The sequence below is a fragment of the Ochlerotatus camptorhynchus genome, unplaced genomic scaffold (genome assembly GCF_037179485.1).
Source record: "Ochlerotatus camptorhynchus isolate MF236.1 unplaced genomic scaffold, CSIRO-AGI_Acam_v1.1 ptg000328l, whole genome shotgun sequence".
NCBI lineage: Eukaryota > Metazoa > Arthropoda > Insecta > Diptera > Culicidae > Ochlerotatus > Ochlerotatus camptorhynchus.
This window is the reverse complement of record NW_027040816.1, coordinates 4,069,412-4,094,163: the sequence shown is the minus strand read 5'-3', so window position 1 is coordinate 4,094,163 and position 24,752 is coordinate 4,069,412. Positions and strand designations below refer to the sequence as shown.

The 24,752-nt window shown below is 41.7% G+C and overlaps 1 protein-coding gene across 2 annotated transcripts in view; it reads left to right on the top strand.

Annotated features, from left to right (window-relative positions):
- Positions 1 to 24,752, top strand: part of LOC135708143 (uncharacterized) — a 508,021-nt gene that overhangs the window by 431,546 nt on the left and 51,723 nt on the right. For both annotated transcript variants that reach the window (XM_065230121.1, XM_065230122.1), the window contains 3 exons: positions 8,643 to 8,792; positions 19,745 to 19,855; positions 20,108 to 20,202. In XM_065230121.1, coding sequence (XP_065086193.1) covers positions 8,643 to 8,792; positions 19,745 to 19,855; positions 20,108 to 20,202 — 356 coding nt within the window. The remainder of the gene's footprint in view (positions 1 to 8,642; positions 8,793 to 19,744; positions 19,856 to 20,107; positions 20,203 to 24,752) is intronic.

The window sequence follows — 24,752 nt, the reverse complement described above, 5'->3', positions numbered from 1 at the left end:
TTCCAACAGACAATCGCCTGATGAAGAAACGACTTTTTGATCATGTTATTCAACTGCATGCTTAATAATACTTGTACTATTTTAAATAATAACTTCTGTTCAGGCTTTGTTCACACAAATCTGGAGATTTTTTTCGACCACAACATTGAACTAATTGGTGTTGATATAAGGTATGTTGAGAAGCTTTTATTCGACTTACATGAGTTGTAACAGAGCTGTATTAGATCAATTTTTTTGATTATCCAGCGTTTATTAGACATCATTGCTTCCTTAAACAGCGATGATATAAAGGTGTTAATTCGCTTGAATCTCATGTATTGATAGATCAGACACTATTATACATTTATCAAACGATTATTCAACTACGGGATATTTAATCCGAAAATAAGAACGGGAGAAGGAGCAGGGTTGTTGTATTTCTCTCTCTCTCTCTCTATCTCTCTTTAGTGATTTCTGTCATTATTTCTGTAGACACATACACATGTCGTTCCATGAGCTTCGAACCATGACCTTCGGATCACCAGCCGCTTGCCTTGCCATCTGAGCTATTCTATAATACATCATGTAGGCAGCTAAATAATCAATCAAAGCTTGAATCTGAATACCTGCACCTGCACACTCCCGGTTGCAACTCTAGCTACTTCAAGGAGTTGTGGGAATGATTAATTCATTCATCGTTGTTTTTCATGAGACCAATGTTACCTCTTCACCTCTCCAATTTCTGCGGAAAGGATGCTGGGCTATTATTTTTATTAGATCGAAAAATTCGTTGCCGAGATGTGATGTGATCGATGATTACGATTTAAATTAATTAGGCATAGCACACAATAAAAAAAAAAAACGGTTGTGGTTAGGAATGAACTCACGACCTTTTACTTGGAAAGCGGAAACGGTAACCGCTATGCTATCAATGTCATCTTCTTGTTAGCCTAAAACAGTGTTGTGGAATAATTAATGAATATGTCGTTTATAAAGCATTTACAAAGCATGCCGTTAAAACATGGATGCATAGTGGTATAAGAGCAATTATGCTGACTGTATCCAGCAATATTGTAAAGCAATGAAATAAAATCTAATAATAGAGCTATAAAACAATTATTATACGTCTAATAAAGCATGTCAATTGAAAACAGTCGAATTAAAGTGTCAATGTATGTGCAAATTACACTTATTCAGTTTGTTACTGAGGTTAAGACAGCTTTCGATCATGAGTAAACTAGGAGTTAATTTTAAGTAACTCTGAGTAACTCGCGTTGCTCAATATATTATACACATAGCAACCTGATTGTTATATTGAAAACAATGTTGAAACCGATGCTGTCACGCAAAGTGCTTTCCAGTTTTCAATGATGAACCTCTATATAAGTATCAATTAAAAATGGAAACTTATAATCTATTCCAAATATTGAACTGTTCAACATAAGAACGGTGGTATTCGTACTATGTTTATTAATTCAGATATTATCCTAATTCTCCGAAAGTGCAGAATATTAAATTGTCATTCCACTTACGCAGGATTACTTTTGGGGAAAAATCCAAAGAGACGTTGGAAATGTAGCAGCGAGTATTTGCAGAACGTCGCCTGATCTTTGGCATCAGCAGCAAGGTACCAGTGGAACGTGCCGAAGAAAATCCCACACCAACAGTATATTGCCCAATAAAAACTAACCTATACATCAAAATAGACAGTCTTTTCACAATAAATATCATAGTTTCCCCGCCAATCCATATATTTCAGTTCATACTCCGCAATAATCTCTAGTCAGGTGACCGTAAACTGCACATCTTGTCCACGGAGTCCCTTGGACTACCAAGTAATAAGGGTAATAAACCGACCCTGAGCCCCAACTCGAGGAGTTTTTTACTACTGCACCTGCCGGTACAAACGAATAGCTATTGAAACTTTTGAACATAGTTGTACTTGTGACAATATACCTCAATATTTATGTTGGATTTCCTCATGCCGAAATTAGTTCAACAAGAAGAGAGGGATCTTTTTATAGACTGTGCGAGATATGCTATTTCTGTTCACAGGGCAGGAATTTCTCAAGTCTCTGGTCGAGTACCAACATGTATAGTCCTGAAATAACACCACAACATCATCAAAAATCTTCAACGACAACAGTTTAACCAATAGATCCCTGGTCTGCCTTGGATTTTTTAATACTTAAAGCTGTGTTTGTATTGAAAACCAAATATGCTGTCAGACTATATTTTCTTTGATCAGAAAATAGAGGCTTCTTTGATCATTTTTGAGTAAATGTGAGTAACTCAAATTTACTCGCTGCAAATATATTTACTCTGCTGTACTGTCTTGCTCCTAGGTTTGATATAAGATCATACTTCTGGTTCAGAATCAGGAAGACAGTCAACGTTTATAAAGCTTTTAAGTTAAGTTATACAGCATTTATTCCATATGTATGCTTATTTGTGACTCTGAATTGTTTGTTGGGTTGGGTAATAGTACACATGAAGCACTTTTCTCGACTAGTTAGTTCAGCTTTGTAAAGGAGCGGAGTAAAAGCTGTAAAACTGCACAAGTCTAAACATAAACCTAGATGACTTAAAAAATGCTTCCAAAGTAGCGCTAACACAGTTAATTAGATGAGTAAAGGTTGTTTTGTAGTTGAAAGAGCACTTTTGATGTTTATGTTATTCAGCAAGAGTGGTTTGTTATGTAGAACTCAACAATTGTCCACCCGAATAACTTCACTGAATACAGAAACCTGCATTCCGGCCGTGCTGTCAAGTTAAAACGTAGAATTTGATGCAAATTGCACACTAAGCTTGACTATCCAATATCCAATTTCTAGCCGAGATGGCAAGCTAAATACATTGAAAACGAATATATTTCAGATAATGAGTTATTCACTCTCTGAGTTAGTTTCGTTTTCAGTGTGCAACTGCAGTCAAACTTTCTACGTTTCGCTTACTTAAGCATTTGGCTTATCATTCTATGTCCCTCCTTTTTTATGTATGTAGCTGATGTAGGTGAATGAATATAAAAATGCTACGATGTCCACGTTGCATTGTTCGAGGACAACCCGTCCAACGTGCAACGCTGAATGATTATGCGGCTTCGGCTTGTGTTGTTTGGGACCAACTTTCTGATGGCTGTGTTAGGGTTGAGCACCTTGCGGTCGAAGAAAATGTATGAAATGTTTCCATATTTCCTTACTTTTTGCTATATAAATATTTAACATTTTTAATGTGTGACATTCCACACAAATCTTATAAGACTTCCGAATCGATCGACACACAAATCATAAAAATCCATTGATTATTGGCCAAGTCATTAGCATTTAAAGTCTGACCAATTTTCGTTGCATTTACCTGGATTGGCTCTCTTCCCGAAAGACGTCCTACGTCAAAATCAATCATATATACAGAGATTCGCGGAAGTGACCAATCGAGTCGAGAGAACTGTCAAAATGTTACCCAAACGAGCTTTTTTACCGGTTGCCAGAATGTTTCAGTTGAGAAGAATGGTAATCGGGGTGACATAAATTCATAAAACTTGAAAATATGCCACAGAAATAGAATCCATATCGGTGTCATTTGCCTGTTCCAGATTCGATGCTTCAGATCTCTTCGGGTTTTGAATCGCACAGCGAGTAGCTGGAGTGCCCATACATGATTCGATCGAAAGGAATCGTCTAGTGGGTTTGGAGCATGTTTAAATTCTTTTCCAACCTTCTTTAGTGAAACAACATTGCGTGTGCTCGAAGTGGTGCTAGAAGAAGCATTAAATTTTAACTAAAGGCTGACTAAAAGTAAATTGATACGCACAAAAAGACCTGTAATTCGTGATTCAATAAGTTTAATGGTTGATTTACAGTACTTTTATTAAAACTTCAAAAGTTGTTCGAACGAAATCTCGAACCTTCCTCTTGATGGAGCCCATCAGCGCCCGCACGGTGGAAACGGACACGGAATCAGCACATTTCTTCCAGTTTGCCCGCATTTGCTGGATGTCTTTGACTGCCCCGCCACTTCGTCGAAGTCGCTGCTTTGAAAATGCCCAGAATTTTACGATTGGTTGAAATTCCGGGCAATTCGGAGGATTCATTGGCATGGGGAAAAATCGATCTTGTTGGCAGCATACCACTCCAGAACCACCTTGGAGTAGTGGCAGCTGGCCAAATCGGGCCAAAAGATAAAAGATGTCCCTATGCAATACACGCTTTTTCAGGCATTCTTCGATGTAAACTTGGGATGTCATCGTCGAGGATGTGACGAATGGTTCCGTTTTCAGGTCACAACTGCAAATCGCTTGCCAAATCATGACCTTCTTCGTGAACTTGTCGGCAAACACGAACTTGAATCTTCCTGGCATATCCCCACCTTCAGTCGTGATGTAAAACTTTTGACCGGGAAGTTGCTTAAAATTACGTTTGACGTATGGTTCGTCATCGATCAAAATGCAGCCCTTGTGTTTCGTCAAAGCACAGTCGTACAAAAGCCTTGCACGCTGTTTGGCCAAGGAATTTTACTTCATTCGGATTGTTCCGGATGTTTACTGGCTTTGTACAACTTGTATTCTTCACTGGCAAGGATGTTCCGCACCGTTTGAAAGTTGGCGTTGTACCTTCTGGCCACATCTCGGATCGAAAGACCGGGGTTGGCATTAACGCACCTCAACACCTTGCTGCGCAGCTGACGATCCTTGGTTCCAATTTTTTCGTAGATCCGCTGATTCCTTTCCACACTCAGTGTTTCCTTGTAGGTTTTGAGCAGTCGACAAACTGTTGTTTTCGGCATCTTCAACACTTTAGCCAGCTTGGAACCGAACCCCTCCGGTTTTTGCAGGTGTTTGTGCACAATATTTTTATTTCTTTCGGGTTCCATTTGACGTTATTTCTGAAGGCGATCGACTACTTTGATCAAACTTGCATTAGTTGTTCTCTAAAACCATTGTCAAATATTTTCGATTCCCAACACTAGAGGCGTGCTAGCGGCGCGCGAGGGCGTACCAATTTACTTTTAATCAGTCTTTAGATACCACCAAATAATTATCACCAATAGTAATTAATTATAATCACTGCATAAACGCAAGGGGTGAGACAGGTTTACTCTGAGTTGCATTTTTGCAGCGAGTAACTCGTGAGTAACTCAATGTACCTCAATATTTTCTCTGCCTGCTCCGTTTACTCTTTTTAAGCATATACGTCTCATATTAAACGTCAGTTTTGTTAGTAAATAAAGTAATCCCAAGTGTATTCTGAGCCTTTCAAATAACTGGAATATTATGGAAGAACCTGTGCCGGTGCCTGGTTACTACAAATAACAACCTACACTTTCAACCAGCTTTCAGGGTTGTGCTTCCTCCTCAGCAACCAGTCCCAGTCGTCACTCCGAAAGGATCATCTCTGATCAAAAAAGTTCTCCAATATTCGTCTAAACATCTGAAATTCCACCTATAATGCAGCGATCCCGTCATCTTACATTTCTCCAGTCGTAACAGCAGTCCTATTGGAAGAGGCATCACCAGTCAATGTGGTAATAACTAACTCCGATCCTCCGATCCCCTTTCGACAAACATTCCCGTTGGCACAATGGCAAACATAGAGTAGTTTTTTTTTTATTATTATAGTCACTTTAACACTCTTGGGTCATTCGTGACTTGTCCGGGGGTGAGATTTGAACTCGTGACTTTGGCGTGAGAGGTATGGATGTTAACCACTACGCCGGGGTCGCCCCCCAACATAGAGTAGTGAGTAATGTTTCAACCATGGTCCCTTCAACGGCACCCGCCGCCACAGTTTTCGGTATAGAAAATATCTCCCGGTGGGGCAACAACCAAGTCCAGCTGCGAAGGCACCGGTACAAACCATTACCCCGTGGAATTTCAGCCAGAGCATCAGTGCAGCCGCTGCCACTGCCGAAGCCGAAGAGGAGGATGACGATGAAGTAGAGCTACAACTGTTTCCGGTGAGTGCGATCCTCTTTTAAACTTCAAACCCATTAACGATCTACCGGACGAAACCGAAGTGAAAACCCGTCAGGAAGACGAGGCACAAATCAAGCTGACAGATTCTCTTCGTCGACTTTCTCCTGGAGACTTCGGTCGACGGCCGCAGCAAAATCTCGGTGGTGTATAGTAAAAACGGAACCGAATCACGACCATCCGGAAAGCCCAGCACCAAAAGCAAGGATGGATGTCCCCCGTCAGCAGAACGGCGCCGTGGTAATTCAGAGGTCGGTTTACAGTTCCATCCAACGGCAGTTTGTCAAGCGATGGGACGGGATTGCTACGACGAGTATCGATTTTGAGTATTTGGCAGATCGGGGTTTTCTACCACATCAACCAGATAAGTATTCGACCGTCGTAAGAGTAAGGTTGCAACAGGTTCCTTCCACGTTCACGGTTGGTAAGGGTCGAACGAAGGTTATTAAACTGAGATGATTTAAGTGTCTCCGAGTTCCGCTTTTATTGTTGTTTTATTTGACAGCAGCTTTTCGGCTTCGCATGAAGGTGCACCTTCAAATTTTGCTGTGATGCGGAAAGTGAGAAAGCAGATGACAGCGATCTTGCTCACTGAGCAATGTGAGTTACTCGAGGTGCCTCAAAAGCAACTCTGAAATTTCTCATAATTACGAGCTGTCTTGCCCCTTGCATAAACGCATAGAATCCACTAAAACGCTGGCCAGACTGGAGAGTTATAACATGTTATAACGGTTGTCAAATAATTGCAACACAGAAAGCACCATCAAGATAGCGCTATAACATGTTATAACTCTGTAGTCTGAACGTACTATAAGAAAAAGTTCAACGGTAGTCCGCAAAACTCCAGCTATGTTTTGCGAGTTCAGCGTTCTCGGAACCCAAAAAAAAAAACTCACATTGTTGCACTTCCATGACGGCGGTTAGGGCAAAACTTGGCAATGCACTTCATATTCAATAAATGTTACTCGAAATTTAATGAAAAATAGTTCCCCAGCTCACTGAGAATTCAAACAACGTAAACAAACAAATTCATAGCATAGACAACGATAAAGTCGCGCATAAGCTGAAACATTTTGATCCGCGACAAGTGTTAGCAGCTTTTGTAAACAAAACAAATAACGTTGTCAAATCGTCTGATAATATTTCCGCGAATCTCTGTATGTAGGATTACTAATTAATTGTACACGCATTTAGATGAGAAAAAGCAGAATTCGGTTTTTGAGACCAGTGATTTTTTTTAAATGTATTTTTAATAAATAGCTGACAAAATTTCAAGTAACTTCCATTTGCTAATTTTGACTGTGCGATGCTTGCTTCAAAAGTTATGATTTTTGTTAAGTTGAATTTAAATTTTCCGGGAACATCGCCACACTGATTTTTTTAAATTTTTGTTTCAATCGGAGACCCTTCGGCTCAAAGCAGTTCTCAAATACTTAGTCAACCCAAATTCGTTTAGGTAAATTTTTATTGTATTTTGTTTCAATCGGAGTCGGAATCGGAGTCGGTTATTTTGAAATCAAAGTAGTCGTAGCCGAAGTTGGAGTCGGTCGATTTAGATCCAACTCCACAGCCCTGATAATAATAATAATAATCATCGTGAAATTTTACCCGACGTTCAAAAGTTTACCTGGTCGTAGTAATGACCACCGGCTCCTCAGGTAAGACTCACCTTACATTCATCGTCCACCATCCACCACGGCAAACGAAAACGAAACGCTACATTTATTAGCACCGGAAACGATCCATTTTCATTTCGCTACGCGATTGCCGGTTCGTCCTGCACGGCCGGTGGTTGTGGTGTGGAATACCGAGGACTCAACAAGGAAAACTCAACTAGTGTAAATGAAACTTTGCTTTTCTTTCGGAGGAGGAGGAGAAGCAGGATTAGATGAAGGTAACACTACCTGATTTGGTTCGCGTGCTTAAATCAGAGCACCTAGCAATGCAACCGTTGACGTTGCTGCTTTTACTCTGCCAGGTTCGCTCGGTGCACCACGGGCGGTGTGTGGCACTGAGTTGGCGTGTTTCTCCTGTATAAATTAACAGATTATACGACTTGTATGGCGTATGTGTGTTTTAACACTTAACCACCACCTTCGGTGTGGAATTGTTTGATTTACCCCAACAGCAGTTAAGTTAACCCAATTAGATTGCAGGTGACTGATAGGCAACTTTGTTGTATGCAAAACTTTTGTGGCATTTGCGTATCCTTTTCTTGATAACATCATTTGAAATGAAAATTTGGCTGGAGGCATTGGAACATATTTGATTTACCTAATTTTGGAGGAGGGTAATGGATCAATGAAAATGCTGAGGTTTTGACAGAACTATGCTGACCATTTAAATTGATCAATTGATTGATCTTGCCTAGAGGGATATCCTTGGCATCACATCAGCAGGGAAAATCTAAGAAATTTTTGGAAATTTTAAGTTTCTAACTACAGACTATAAATAATAATTCAATGTTTTCTATAAAACATTGTAAGACTTCTGATAATGCTTTATCACATGATGAATCCAACAACCAGTACATGTCGATTTGTTCCAGTGTAGGCACGGTTGCTCATTTCGAAAAGCAAAGCTGTTTTTTTTGCGATGGCTCGTTTGTGGGAAATCCTAACGCCACGCTGTGTATCAAAGTGACTGAATCTTACAATAATATTATCGTTTCACCTGTCCCCTCTCTTACTTCTAGGGTGGCATCGATGCCGAACACAGGCGTCGAGGAGGAGTACTATCGATTGAGGCATTTTTCGATCACCGGTAAAGGAGTGATAAACCGGGGTGATTCGCTCAAGAGTCGCCGCAGCAAATCGAACAACAGCGTCGCCAGTTCCAATTCCAGGTGAGTGCACCCTCGACAATCCGTATCAGGCATGGCCCTGGTGTCAGGAAAACAATCAACAAAATACTATATACGTATTTTGTTTGATGTTGTGAATGGACAACAGGTTGACATATAGGGCCATATACTAATTGAAATACCTTCCAGAATGTTTGTAGATGAATGAAGATGTTTTGAAGAATACTTTCGGCAAATGCAAGGATTTCCAGAATCTTAAATTTATTAGCAAAAAATTTCTTCCAAATCAAATGGACCCTCGCTAATCTGAACGACACTTCATTCATATTAACGGGGTTCATTAGAAAATTGAATTTATAGTAACCCTATGAGCATAAGAACATTGTTTTTCTGGCAACTTTATTTGCTATTCTGTTTTGATTCTGCGTTCCGTTTCACAATATCAAATTGAAAAGTGTTCGGATCAAAATCGGTCATATTACCGGGGATTCACGGTAGATTCAGTAGGGATGTGCACGATATTTTAAACTCACTATTTCTCAATCAGAATTTGAAAGATTAAGGAGGTTTAATCTGGGTACTGCGGAGTCGATCGTTTTTATTTTGCAATGTGTTTCATGCATCATCCTTGCCACTACTCTCCAGCATGTGTTTTCTTTTCACACCGACGCATTGAGACCATTGTCGCGTGTGTTACTGTATTAGAAGCAAACCGCAGGATTCACAGAAGAATGCGCAGACCCTCCAGTGTTCGGAGTACAGAGCAAAAAATTAATTTTATTATTACATCCAAGAGGATGCACTTCAATAATGTCGAAAATTTCATGGCCACGAAAATAAACAAATGCAGTAAAAGCACGTAATGTCAGTTCATGCACTGTATTAATAAAAAAATTTCTCTTTTTTGGTAAGTAATATTACACCATATTTTTGATACGATTGAAGTGCATCCACTCTGATGTGATATCAACATCAATTTTTTGCAGTGTACATCTGATCACCAACACCATCATAGAACGATTCCGATCTTTAACCCAATGATGATAGGCAAAAATAACGATTGAAAGGACAAATAAAGTCATTTTGCCTGAAATGGACGGGAGAAGCACAGCATTTGGAGAGTTCGGCAGAGAAATCCATCTGTGGCAGTTTAGGCAACAAACCATACAAATACGACCTCAGATCATGCTGTATCCCGAAATCCAGGAGAAGTACCAACACCTCCTCGCTGAGCTACTGATTGAGTCAAACATCCTCTGAAGTGTAGAGAAAACGACCGTATGAACCGATAGCCATCATGACGTGACATGCATGGACTAATTATGGAAGCTACGTACACAGCAAAAAAATAATTTTGATATCACATCAAAGTGGATGCACTACAATCATGTCGAAAATTTCATGTAATTTTTATGACCACATAAATAAACAAATGCAGTAAAAGCAGCGTAATGTCAGTTCATGCATTGTATTAATGATAATTTTGTCCTTTTTAGCAAGTAATATTACACCATATTTTCGACATGATTGTAGTGCATCCACTTTGACGTGATATCAAAATTATTTTTTTGCTGTGTACTCGAAGACGTCGCTGTTCACTGCGATGAAGATATTCTCCAACATACCACCACCAGACAGACTTCTACAGTCTCAAGAAGATCAGCGTGCACAGATACTCCTTGAGACGCTTACGTCTCGAAATAGACTCCAGACATCTTCGGAAATATTATAAAGTTGGTCTGCCGGACAGCAAAGCTATGGTGTTGTATAGGTGGGTATAATTAGATCGGAGGATGCAGCATGACCCCAATATAAGCAGAAGTAGTTACAGCGAATATTGAAGGCCTCAGCGCGATAGGTTACATTCGAAAGCTGATCGATGTGGAGGTTTAAGCAAAATGTACACGAGTTTAGTACACACTTAATCACGGGTTCCCTGTTCGATAATTCGGAAGGGAAGTAAAGCCGTTGGTCCCCGGTTCACGAGTTGATGGGTCGATAGGTAGGGTCCAGATGTGGGAGCTGCCTCCCTGGCGTCGGTAGCATTGGTGCTCAGCACGGTAAACAAGCCAAGGAAAAAAAAATCTGGAAGCCAACGCAGGAGTGCAGAAACTGCCACGGAATTGGGCAGTTTATATACTCCTGCATAGACTTTCAGATGTTTCAATGATTTTGAAGGAAAAACTTTCACTAACATTGCCTTTTAGCTTCAGGCATGTACATGCAATCCGGCACACCAAGAGATCCACCAACCAACCGGCTGAACCACCAGAAAGTGCTAAACGTGAAACTTAGTTCCCAAATAAAAATCATTTTAATCTTACCCTTAGTATGAAACTTTAAGGAATTCACTGACTTATTCATCAAATACTATAATAAAAATACTGAAAAACTCAGCAATAAAATGTAAACAAATACATTACTGAAAAAGTCAGCAATTCTGTTACAGAGTTAAACGGTAATTTTTGACAGTTGAGAGATTCTGCAATTTACGGAGTTTTCAGTAAAAGTAAAAACTACTGGGTTGATTACTGAAAACTCCTGACTGCAACTGAGAAGAAATACGCACAAAATCAACGCGATGCCCTCGGGGCGGTTTGGGTGGTGTAGCCTTTCTCCTACTTTTTGCTTGGGAGCCAATTCACTTTACGTACGGATGCACTTATACTAAACCGATCACGCGAGGAATCCAAGAGGGCACTAACTCGAGCTGATGGTTGGGCATTGAGCCCTTACAGCTACAACGTAGAATATGTACGAGGGGCTGACCAAATAGCTGAATCTCCCTCACGCTTATATAACGGAAACGACGATTCAAGTCCTTGGGAGATTGCCTCACTGGAAGCTAATGCGGCCGTATTTGTGACGGACAGCGAAATTCAAAGAGCTACTTTACAAGACCAATGCCTTCAAGACGTCATGAATGCACTAAATATACGGGAATGGCCACGAAAATTGCGGAAATACCAGGTCCTTGAAAATTATTTAAGCACTAAGGATGACATGCTGGTGAAACCCGGATCCGTGGTGATACCGGAGGCATTACGCAAATGAACATTAGAAGTAGCCCACATTGGACACCCTTCAACAGCTAAGCTTAAAAGCATTCTGAGGCAACGTGTTTGGTGGCCTGGAATGCCAAAGGACGCAGAGGAATGCGCTACTTGTGCAGTCAATGGGATACCTGAAAACCCCACCCCAATGTAACGCATCTTTGCTCCAACGGCTGCATGGGAAACAATTGCGTTGGACTGGACGTAGTCCAGCCGTGCATCACATTTAGTAGAATTTCCATCCTCGTAATGGAGGATGTATTCGAACGGGAAGGCCTACCGAAATTCATAAACACGGATAACGGCCCCCCTTTCAATGGTGAGGAGCACAAACGGTATTGTGCAGAACGCAGCATCACTCCCATTTTATCGACCCCCTTATTTCCACAACAGAATGGACTTGTGGAAAGCTACATGAAGCTTATCAACAAGGCTATGGTAAGTGCTTCGATAAACAAAACAAATGAGGGGCTGTCCATAAACTACGTAGACAGTTTAGAGAGGGGGGGTTTCAATTATCCACGGCCCATACAAAGTTATTTTTTTGTATGGACAATTGTCTACGCAGGGGGAGGGGAGGTCAAGAATAAAAAAAACTGTATACGTAGTTAATGAACAGCCCCCTACGTGATAGAGTTACGTGAAGCAATCCATGCTCACAATGCACAAAGCTAGCTCCGGAGGAAGTCATGTCAGGTAGGAAAATTAAGCGAGGACTCCCTTAAGCTGGGTTTAGACAGGGCAAGTCAGTTGAATTCAACTGACTTGAACGCGAATTCAACGTGTAAACCATGCCATTCAACTGACTTGATCAACTCACTTGAATTGAAAAAAAAGTTGAAACAGGCTTAACTTTTCAAGCCAATTGAATTCAACTGAGTTGCCTAGTCTAAGCCCAGCTTTAATATCGACGACGAACTTTTCAACGAAAGGGATCAAGAGGCTTAGATGGCTGAAAAAAACGCGAGAACAAACGTCGGAGTGCCCGGCAATGTCGAGTGAAGCCCGGTGACTCAGTTATAATCGAACGTCACACACGCGGGAAGGGCGAAACACGCTTTTCATCACAAAAGTACGTCGCTATCGAGGAACACAACGGCAGCCTTACACTCAACGACGAAAATGGACACGTAGTGAAGCGCCATATCTCACAGACAAAAAAAGTTTCCGAATGGTGGAATTTAGAAGCACCAGAAGCGGACGAAAATCCTCAAGAAAAGCATTCAAACCAGCCGGGAACATCATCACGGAATGTTCGAGAAAGGAAAGCACCAGCGTATTTGGATGATTTCGTTCAAGCAGTTGACACTGAACAGCATTCCGCAAACACCTAAAACAAATAATTAGTGTTATTCAACATGATAAAATTTGAACTAAACTATAACAGATTTATGTAAGCCACAGGTTTCTCTATATATATATTTACATACGAAAAACTAAAATAAAGATTTGCTGCACTGAAGAATACGCAGAGTCTCTATTTTTTCCACCGAATGGTAAATAACAGCTAACGAAAGAGAAACAACACTAGATCTAGTCAAGAGCTCAATGAACTTTCACGCAGAATCCTCCAGGAACAGTTTGTTCCTGTTCGTCAATCTCCATGCTTTTTATCCGCTGGAGCACTGCTCACCAATTCACAAATTCAATTTACCATTGTATGCAGGGCCAAAACCGGAGGGAGGACCCGGAATCAAAGATACTTACGCATGATCCATGAGAGCAAGAAGAATCTCTTCCAATGATAAAAATCTTCCAACCCGATACAGAACAAGACATCATACGAGGGGATGTCACAATGAGTGGGGAGAAGAGCCCACCTTCAATTCACGAAATGTTAATAACAGGAAGTTGGCAATTCCACTCTCTCCATTCAAATCGCTTAAATTGATGGTCCCATCCCTATCCAATAAATTTATATGTTTATATGAAGATATGTAGAATATAAGGGTATTATCGAAGACAACAAATCAAGAAGACTGGCAACTCTTCCATTTTCTCATACACACGCTATGAGACAGGTACAATCGCGTCATCTGCCGCTCAAAGGTAAATGCTTCGAACGAATTTTATATCAAAGATTACATCCTCAGAAGAAGGGTTTGTGTATTTGCTCATTTTTCTATGCGTTGCTTCCACCTTCACTCAAGCGCAGCGCTACTGTATCTGTCGCTTGGATTCTGGCAAAGTTGCCAGTCTTCTTGATTTGTTGTCTTCGGTATTATACTACCCTACCCATGATTTTCTTTTCCACAGATCTGTATTGATTTGCACCTAAAGTATTCAAACACAAGAAGATTTTATGTTTTTCTCTACAAAAGTATTCCTGAACACCAGCAGAATCCATGTAAAATCGATATAGAATTAAATTTTTCAACTGTAGATCAAGTTTTGGAGCATCAATCAAATTCAATGTCATTTTCATTTTTGTACTGTAGCTACACCGCCGAACACCGGAATAATTTTAAAATTAGGGTTTAGATATCAGGTGCACCTTTGTTTACAAACAAATGATGTTGAGCTATCAATGACTCGCGCTTATGCCTTCTACACAGGTTTTTCACCGCAAACGTGACATAAGAAAACGTTGATAGAAAATAACAGTAATCAGTGCCAACATTCCAAAGGGACGTAATTGCATTTGTAAACAATGGCTTTACCCGTTGATTTCTCGCGAATAAAAGATCACTCATGAAAAATAATAACACCAACTGGTAGATGAATGTTTCTTCTACTAGCTAGCATTGTTAATTTGGAGGGGTGAGCTTGAAGTTGCGAGAAATCGACGGCTGAAGCCATTTTTTACAAAAGCAATTACACCCCTTTGAAATGTTGGCACTGAATTGACAGAAGACACTGTTATTTCTTAATGGGGTTAACTAAAGAGCCTGAATTTATAAAGAAACGACATCTTATCCATTTGACAGGTCTTCTGCTCGATTGGAATGACTTTTCCTATGACTTTGACAGATAATGATTGTTCCAATTTTGACATGTCGCCTCTTTATAAATTCAGGCTCTTTAGGGTTAACCTAGATAACCAACAACAATCCGTAGAAAAGATTCAAGAGATGTTCAGGGGAAATGATAGCTTCGTCACTTCTTTACCTATCGTCAGGGAGTAAATGAAGTCCTTGAGTGTTGATTTTTTGCAAGAAGGTGCAACACATTTTAGAGCACCGTTTTGCAAAAAAAAAAATAACACTCTAAAACCACAAACGGAATGACAAACAGAGAGTGACAGACGGAATGGCTCGAAAACTTTGGTGGCGAATCTGCTATTTCTTTGTTTCAGAAATGCATAATTAAAAATTATGTACTGTTCGCACAATGTCAAAGACCATAGCACACAAAACCAACTTTAATCAAATTATAACAAAAATACTAGCGCATCTGGCGACTGATGGCACAAGCTTTTGACAATAATAGGTAGAGAAGTGCCGAAACTGTAATTTCCCCGAGGGGGCTGACACATCTAAATCTTAATTCTAGATGCTCAACAAATCTCATACTAGCGAATGAATCTTCGAAAAATCTTCTTTCATATCTCGCATCTACTTGCGCATCATCTTTTTGCTGGAAATTTTTATTTTTTTTATATCTTTATTAAGGAGACTTTCAGCCCTGGGCTGGTTCGTCTCCGGCCACCCCAGAAGGGAGTATCCCAAAGGGATAGAAGGTACAGAGTTTTTATTTTGCGGAGTTGAATGATGGTTGCGGTTCCAGAGGGGAACTTATTTTGCCTTACTGTCCTATGTTGCTGTCATCTTTTGTGTTTTCTGTTTTGTTTTGAGGACCCCAGCAGAGCCCCACCGGTAGCAGCTGCCAAGAGAGACCTGGCACCCGCTACCGGCAGGGAATGCCGGGCCTACTGTCATAATGTATATGGGTTAAACCCTCTTGTAGATTCCGGCCTCCTTCGCGAAACATATCAGTTGTGCCTCTGCTACCGGGTCGTTCTGAAGGGCGTCTCGGATGTTGCCCGGGATCCCGTAAAGTTCTCGTGGTCCGTGGAAACAAGGGCAGTTTATAAGAATGTGTTCGACCGTCATTATTGTTCCGCAGGTGTCGCATCTTTGGCGGAAGTTTCTGCCACTGCTGCTCCCCATGTTGTGGGTGATGCGGGTGTGGCCGCTTCTTAACCGGGACAGGAATCTCTGGTCGTTAAACCTTGGGACATCCGTCCAGGGAAGGGTTACCCCTTTGGTCTTCCGGATGAAGAGGTCTCTCATGGCGAACCATTCGCGGTCTCATGCCGTCCTGAGGGTTGACTTGATCCAACTTTTCAGGTCCTGTCTGGGGACCGAAGTGTTGGCGAGTCGGCCATTTCGTCCAATGGCGGCGAGGTGGTCTGCTTCTGTGTTTCCGGCAATTCCGCAGTGTCTCGGTATCCACATGAAAGTGGTGCCAGGGGGTGTGTGGTTTTGTATGGCCTGAATCCAGGGGTGGCGGGCAGTGGCGGATTCCAGTGCCGCGAGGGCGCTAGCAGAGTCGGTTAGTATACATAGCGGGGAGGGGGTTGGTAGGGAAGCTGCGTAATGGAGGGCTGCAGTCTCGGCCGAGAAGACCGAGCATTGATCGGGGAGCCTCCAGAAGTGTGAGGTCTGTCCATCAGTTACTCCAAAGCCGACCCTGCCTCCTGCCTTGGAGCCGTCGGTGAAACGGAGTTCATAGTTGTGGTACCGTGTTTGTAATAATTCGGTGAGCCAGGATCTCATTGCCGTAGAGTTATTATTATTATTATTTAACTTTATTAAGGAGGCTTTCAGCCTTGGGCTGGTTCGCCTCCAAGGCCGTAGAGTTTTCTCCTGCTCGGAACTGCTTGGCCATGGATTTGTCTACTCGGATGGAGGAAGAATCCCACTCTCTGGCTCCGTTCCAGTGGAGCTGGGCCACCGGGGGGAGCTCCTGGTGAGCGATTTCCTGGAGGATTCGTTTCCCTTCTGTGAGGAGATAGAATTCTCCGTCTCCGCTTAATTTTTCGTCGAGGCCCACGGCTCTGGTACAGATTGTTTCCGCAATGTAATATCGGAAAGGGAGCACTCCGATTTCAATACAGGCGGTATCGGCTGGTGTTGAGGGCAGAAGTCCAGCCGCAATTCGTGTTGCCTGGTTATATATCGGTGCTAGTCGGGTGACGACCGAATCGCTGGACGCACAGAGGAGCTCAATTCCGTAGGTCAGTCGGCTATGAACAATGGCTCTGGCGGTATTGAGTACGATGGCCCTGTTGCTCGTTTTATGCTGCCCGGAGAGGGAGCGGAGGATGTTCAATCGTGTTCGACAATTAGTCCTGACATCATTAAAGTGGGTGCCGAACCGAAAGTTCCGGTCAATCGTGACCCCGAGGATGGATATGGTCTTCTTTCTAGGGATAGTGTGGCTGTTAATTTTGATTGGTGTTGGAAGTGGTCGGTGGCCAAGGCGGCAGACGTGGGAGATTGAGCTCTTTTCAGCAGATATCTCAAAGCCGGTCCTAGCGACCCATCGGCCAACAGCGGAGACCGCACCTTGGAGCTTTATCCTCATGGCCTTCAGGGTATTCCCTATGATCAGTAGCAAAATGTCGTCCGCATAGACGAGAATGTAAATCTCCTTGGGGAGCCCCATAAAGATTCCGTTCATTGCCACCAGGAAGATGGTCACTGCAATTACGGAACCCTGGGAAACCCCGGTTTCTTCCCGTCTGGTGCTGGAGCGGTGGTTCCCTACGGTCACCTGGAAGGTTCTGTCCTGCAGGAAATTCTTTAAAAAGTAGAGGATATTTCCTCCGAGGCCCCATCTGGCTAGCTGCTGTAGTACTTGGGGTGTCCAGGCTCTGTTGTAAGCTTTGGCCAGATCCAGGGAGGCCACCTCGACGTGCTGGTCCTTACGGAGTGCCGGAGTGCCTCATGTACTATCTGGCCAAGACTGTTAAAGTATGTACCAGTTCCGTGCCCCGGACGGAAAGCATGCTGTCGGTGGTCTAGTAGGTTGCTCCCCTCAAGGAATCTCGCTAATCTCCGGTTGACTAGACGCTCCATTATTTTGCTGCAACAGCTGGTCAAGGAGATCGGCCGGAAATCCTTCGGTAATAGCAACAATCAATACGAAACTAACGATTTTAAATTGGCTCACCACTTTAGTAGCCTATTGGTCCCAAGCAAACGATTAACGTACCCTATTCTAGTTGAAATTCTATTACTACACTATGTTTGTTTTGATTCGCTATGAAAGTTTGACAGATAACATCAGGGGTGTGTGGATTCATGCAGAACATGCAGGGGTGAGTGAAATAGCTTGGGACTGCTTGGGACCGTTGTTCTGGTACTGAGTGAGCCAAAAATAATAATGATTTTCTTCGGGACCCAGTGGTCTTAGAGTTACCTCTATGGTAATAGTGCTGGACCGAGGTTTTTCGGGATGGGAACGATAAGGCTATGCTTCCAGGAGTTAGGCAGCCGACGACCCGTCCATGCCTGGTTGAGAAGCTCGAGAAGGGTTCCTTTGTGCGTGGGTGGGAGGTTCCGCAGCATCGGGTATCCAACCTCATCCGGTCCGGAGGAGTTGCCTTTGGCGTTTCTGAGGGCAAAGTTTAATTCATCCATGGTGAAGGGCCTGTTAATTGTGAGTGTATCTTCGTCATCGGGTATGGTCACGTTCTCGATGCTGGAGGTGGAGACGCCGTTACGGTTCCTGAAATCATCGTTGTAGGCCTCAATGCAGGACAGCGACTCAAAGTAGTCGCCGAGGAGGTTTGCAATTGTCTCTGGGTCTCGGGAGAGTCCATCCGGGCCCCGGAGGGCAAAACCTCGGGCACGTCGGTTTCCTCGGATAGCGTTGATCCTCTGCCAGATTTCGGTGCATGATTGATTTGGGTTAATTTCGTCCAGGAAGATTTTCCAACTCGCTTCCTTTGCTTCACGGATGGTTTGACGGCATTGGTTTCTGGCAGCTTGGTAGGCTTCAATGGCTCCCTCCTTTATTTGCTGGAAATATTCACAATCGTCATCAATCTTCTTTCTATCTACGCAGCGTGCAAGCAGCTAACCACAGTAAAACACAATCTCTCCTGCATGGTAGATAGCCTCGCATTTCCCGTAAATGAAAGAGAAGATGTACTAGTTTTATAGCTTCGTAATTAGAAAGACGGACAGCATCCTAAGAGGTGGCCAATTATGAAGGTGGATAGGATGTTTCCTTCACAACAAAGAAGCTCGAATAAAATTAAACGAAGAGATAAGAAAGTTAATCCCCAACAATAGTCCAACAAAAATCCAGTACACGGTCAATGAGATCAACCCAAATTTGAGTTCAGTATACTCATAATCGCAAAAAGCACAGGAACTCAGCGATGAATAAATTTGCCTCATGTTTTCCTGAGGACGACAATTTTACTCAGTCTAGGAGTATTATCAATAGACTGATAGAATCCAATCTTTACTTTTCTCATATTCGGAAATGTTCTCTTGAAAAAAAAAACCTGGAAAATTTGGGTTGAACCCAATGTAGTCTGACTCAGCAGGCGTTGATTATGGTGACTTTTTGCCATTCGCATTTTCTTTTTTTGCGTGATGGAATCATAAGTTTATTTGCCACGTGGTACGACAAGTAAATTGGCAAACGAGGCCGGGGGGAGCGAAACAAAGTTATGAATCAGAAAAGTTGAAATTGCTGTGGAATTATAATTAAATCATGCTTTTCACAGAGCAGTGCGAATGTCCACACCCGAAGCTAAATGGACATTTGCTGGCACTTTTTCAAACGCAAAATAACATCTTGATTACAGTTGCACTATCTAGCTGGCGAAAAGTGTTGAAGCATGTCGGCCATTTACACATTTACCCACGCACTCACTAAAAGCCTACTGAGTGAACGAACGGAATCCAATTAGAAGTTTAAATTAATTCAATCTAGTAGCGACGTACACAGCCTTCTGATCATTTTTTTCCCCCATTTCAGCACCGAGCACTTGACAGCCGTTGGTGCCGGTTCCGCCCGGACGTCAGCCACGTGCAGCCTGGCGTCCAGCAGGGAAAGCAGTACCTCCAACCCGGCTGCCGGTCCGTACAAGTGAGTATCCGTTAGTCCTACGAAAACCGATTCCTAATTTCAACTCAATTTTGCGTCACAACTTTTCTCTTCCCGCTTGCTTTGCCCACGGAAACATCCGGCATCGATTTCCCACGTCCTTGTTATCGACTGGCTCAATGTCGGAAACGAAAACAACGCCGCCGACGACGACGACGACGACAACTTCCGGATGGCAAACGTTTCGATGTTTGACCTTATTTTCGCCAACCGGCCAAACAAACCAACGCACAGAGTTCTGATGCTGGGGGGAGCGGCCGTCGGAAAAAGCTCATTAGTGTCACAGTTTATGACGTCCGAATACCTGCATGCGTACGATACCAGCATAGGTGAGTAGCGTAGAAAGTTGCCTGTGTGACCCTGTGAGTCTTTTCCTGCAACATGTTTTCGTCCGGTGTTTAATGTTGTGATTTCCGAACTTTCGAAGGAATGCTTGCAATTCGGGTTTGACGTTTATTTGGGAACGTATCGAAAGGTGATTGGCGTGCGTTCAAAGTTGAATAATGGGGGATTATTTTTGAAAACTCAAAATCCGGCACAAACTTGGTGCATTGCCCCTAGTGATTCAGAGAGGAAAAATAAAATCGAATCTTCGGTTGACGTGAACAGCTTAGTTAGCTATTGTTATGGGAAAAATCTCGAGAAATCGTGTTTGGCTTGATTTTGCCCACTTTGCGCATTGGATTAACATTTAATTATCGTGTTTTTTTAGCCAACATTGTTCGGTGCGACATTCGGTTTTTATGTTTCAAATCTCTATTAAAGAAGCAAACTGAAAGCTCAATTCACAATTGATTTAATTGAAATTGGTGGTGCCGGATTTCGTTACGAAAATCCATTAAATATAAACTCCACCTTCGCGAAACCCAAACTGAAATAGTAAATCCTATCACCGTCCGGTACACTGCTTCATCGGTTTTTAGATACCGTATCCCAGTTGGAAAGGTTTACCTCAAACCAGTAAACCATACCCGCTGAATGTAATGGTTAACCTTTCGAAGCAGGTGAAAACTTTGATAGGGTAAGTGTGCCATTTGTTGGCACTAGTGGTACCCTAATTGGCGCTTATTATTAAATTTAAGGGTTGTTAATTCTTTTCAAAATGTATTTCGGTACAAGCTCAGAAGTCACAAATAAACTAACGTAATTCATATGTTTTGCATTATGGCGAATGGATGCCTTATGAAAATATATCGCACCATGAGCGCTTCTTATGTGCCTTTAGCCTGTCCTCTTACACAAGTATTGACAGACGAGTGATCTAAATAGATACGAGGCCGCTGATCTCAACATTCATGGTTCGAATCCGGGCCATAACTGGCACACTTACCCTAGTCCCGTTTTCAAATTGACATAACCACTATCAGCGTAGCAAAATCGAGAATTGAGTACCTACAATATGTGCAAAGTGCCACTTCCACTCAAATGGGATGTAGTTTCGATGTAGATTGATTTTGACTGCCTGTGCACTCGAGAACCGTTTGCCAGTGATTATCGGTTTTAATGAAACCGGGGAGGGAATCAGGCATACTGATTACGTTTTGCCAATCTTCCCATAAGAGTAACCACAGCACAGCAACGCATCGAAGAGGTTCCGGTGTTTTGAATTATGTGGTTCCGGGGTTTTGATCACAGCAGCAGCAGGCTACGTTAGGTAGGAGGAGCGCTTCTTCCGGATGACTAGATGATTGTGCAGCTATGTAATGCTTGCTGTTGGCATGAGTGGTACAGAATCGAGAATCGGTTTCACTTGTACTAGGTACCGTAATGCACCGAATACCGGACAGTCCGTTAATCCGGACATTTTATTTTTAATTAATTAGTACGTCTACTTTGCAGCATAATGAACATATCTGATGATTCTGAACGATGACATAAATTCATAATAAATTTTACGTACTGTTTTGACCATGCTCAGGCTTTGATAATTAACTTTTAAAAGTGTCCGGATTTATGGACTAAGTGTCCGGATTTCGGTGCATTCTTGTCCAGGAAAGGTCAAGAGCGTATCGAATATAGATAGATATGTAATTATCTGAGCAGAAGAAGAAGAGACCGATCATTCGCACGTTCGGATGTTGTTTATTTTTAGCTAACCTCAAATGCTTTGGTCAAAAGTTAAAAAGCGAATTGCATCCAGACTGGATGGCTGCCCGTTTCAAGGGTAGAGTGGAGGCGCATGGTGGGGGCATTCCTGATATGTAGAAATGACTAGAAGCATTGCAGTCTTTAAATATGAAAATTATTGTGATAAATTTAAGTCAAATTTTTTTCAAAATGATTTCTCCTAACTCTTGACCACTCTGGAAGTGAAGATAAAGAAAATAAATGTTTAAGATTTGACCTTCTCCAATATGCATGAAACTTTGCATAACTGTGTGATGGGCAATAATTCACATTTTTGCCATTATGGATCTTGTTTTTTTTTTCAAAATGGCGTCCCTGACATTTTTCAATAAATTGTAGCACAAAACCGTCACTTCTGATCGAAATGCCGTCTGAGACAAAGTTGCTTAGAAAAGTAAAGTAATTCTGGGAAGAATATGTACGTTAATTTTTTTTTTAGTAACAAAAACTGGAATTTTTCAAAAGGTATAGGGTACATGTCCCTAACCTTGGTTTAATATGAAACCTTCAATTACATTTTATGTCATATCTTATTTAATAATTGAGCTGCAAACGATATTTCACTTGTAACATGGAAGTTTAGATATTCTTATTATTTGGATATTAATTAAGCACGACCTAAAATTGTAAAATTCACTATTTTAACCTAAAAAACTCAGGTACGTGGATGGAATGTCGGTCTACTGTACTCAAATTGGGTCTATAAATGGATGCAACTTCGGCCCCGATGACCCTCAATCTAGAAAGGTCCGACATGTGAAATTGCGCTCCTATTTCATTCCTTATCATTCATACGTTACCACATTGTTGACGTCACTTACACTTCTCGCGTAAGAACTGATGAGAAAGAAAGAGACAGTGTTTTCTTTCCGATTGATCCAGATAATTTAAACAACGATGCTTTTAGAATCAACATAAACGCCAAATAGATCATCTCACGACCACACATATAACAAACTGTCAAGTCAAGTCTAGAGCAACATGTTAAAAGGGGGATTAAGACTAATTTAGGTTAACCAACAGCAGCATCTGGTACACACTTAGAAACGATAACCGACTTCGGTCATTTTTACGGAACTTTATAAGAGAGGAGTGGACTAGCTGGTATTGAACCAAACTAACTGTCAAAACCAGAGCCAATCAAGCAACGGCGATCTCGATTACTTTGGCAATGTTCCTCTCCTCTCTTATACTAAATAGACCACATATTCTCTACTGTTACCCAGTGAGTGGCCGTGATAAGAGGGAAATGGATTAGTATGTTTTAACAGAAGATTCATCACTCTGTCTTCAGAACCTACCGGGCAAGCACCCTCTTTTGAACAGCAATAACCTACTGCGACACTCTCTAACATACTTCCACCAGTGATGAGAGACGCACAGGAAATTATAACCATTATGTATAGTTCGCAATGATAGCAGCCTGACATACCTGATAATATTGATGTGAATTCTTTCAGCGGGTAGGTAACTGTAAAAGTTCATTAATGAATTGAACAATCAGTTCCACAAAAACGTCTATGAACAGAATCATATTTCAGTTAATAAGCAAAACACAACATCACTTCCTACAGTGCATTTCAGCAATCCGTAGCTTGTAGCAAATACCAAAATTTCAATCAATTCTGGAACCACTACAATTAATGTTTACATTACGACGACAGCTTCGGACGGAAGACTCGAACATTACGCATACATGACGAATGTAAACATTTGTGTTAGCTATAAATGGCAGAGTTATTTTCTCATTGGCTATTTTGTATTTCTTAACGTGAGAGGCATTTCTAAATACTAATATAAAATAACTCAACTGTTCGGTAGTTTTGTTTTTTTGTGTACGGGAATACACCCTTTTAGAAAACTACGCTCTGATATATTAGAAGTCATCGTTGGTTTACAATTTAATCATTTTTGTCATTTGCGAGGTTTACACGTAGCTTAGTAAAAAAAAAAAAATACTATCTTCAGTATATATGTAGTTTCAACTAAACCGGATTTGTGCGAGAGTATTTTGACCAGTGTATTCTTTAGTTCTCTATTCAATCATGGAGAAATGGAACAGATGGCCGAAGTTAAAATCTTTAACTGTGGTATCATCTGAATGTCGAAAGATTCTTCTTCTTCTTTCCTTTATTTAACGTCGGTCTCTGTTCCGCAATCTAGTGACAATTACCGACGGACATCGATTGCCATCCATTGACGGCAATCGAATGTGCAGGAAGGCATCTTCCATACCTGCGTAGGATATCGCACCCATTCAACACACACATGGGCCGGTACCAACGGCTTTACTTCCCTTCCGAAGGAAGACGTGACCAGAGATTTTTATGCCTCAGAAAAATCCCACCGACCTCGGCTGGGATTGAACCCAGACCCATCGGGGTGTTAGAAAGCAGTCACACTTACCACTACACCATCAGCGCCGGCCGTCGAAAGATTGAATATGTGATTAGCTGAAAAGGGCGATTTTCAAAGCACTTCCATCGTATGGGAATGGCGCTTTTGAGCAATTCACATATCAGTTCTGTCAGTGTTATTATCATATTGATGATTGTTTTGACAACTAAAATAAACCTGGGTGCGTGGAAATCGTTTCTGAGATTTAATTTACGCATGTATATTCAAAAGATATACTATACCCCTTATACTTCAAGTTTATACTAGGCTCGTTTCGTTGGCAACTAAACGCAGCAGGGTCAACCAGGCGAATAGCGTTTCAGTGTGAATTTTATGCTAATTAGATTTTTTTTCT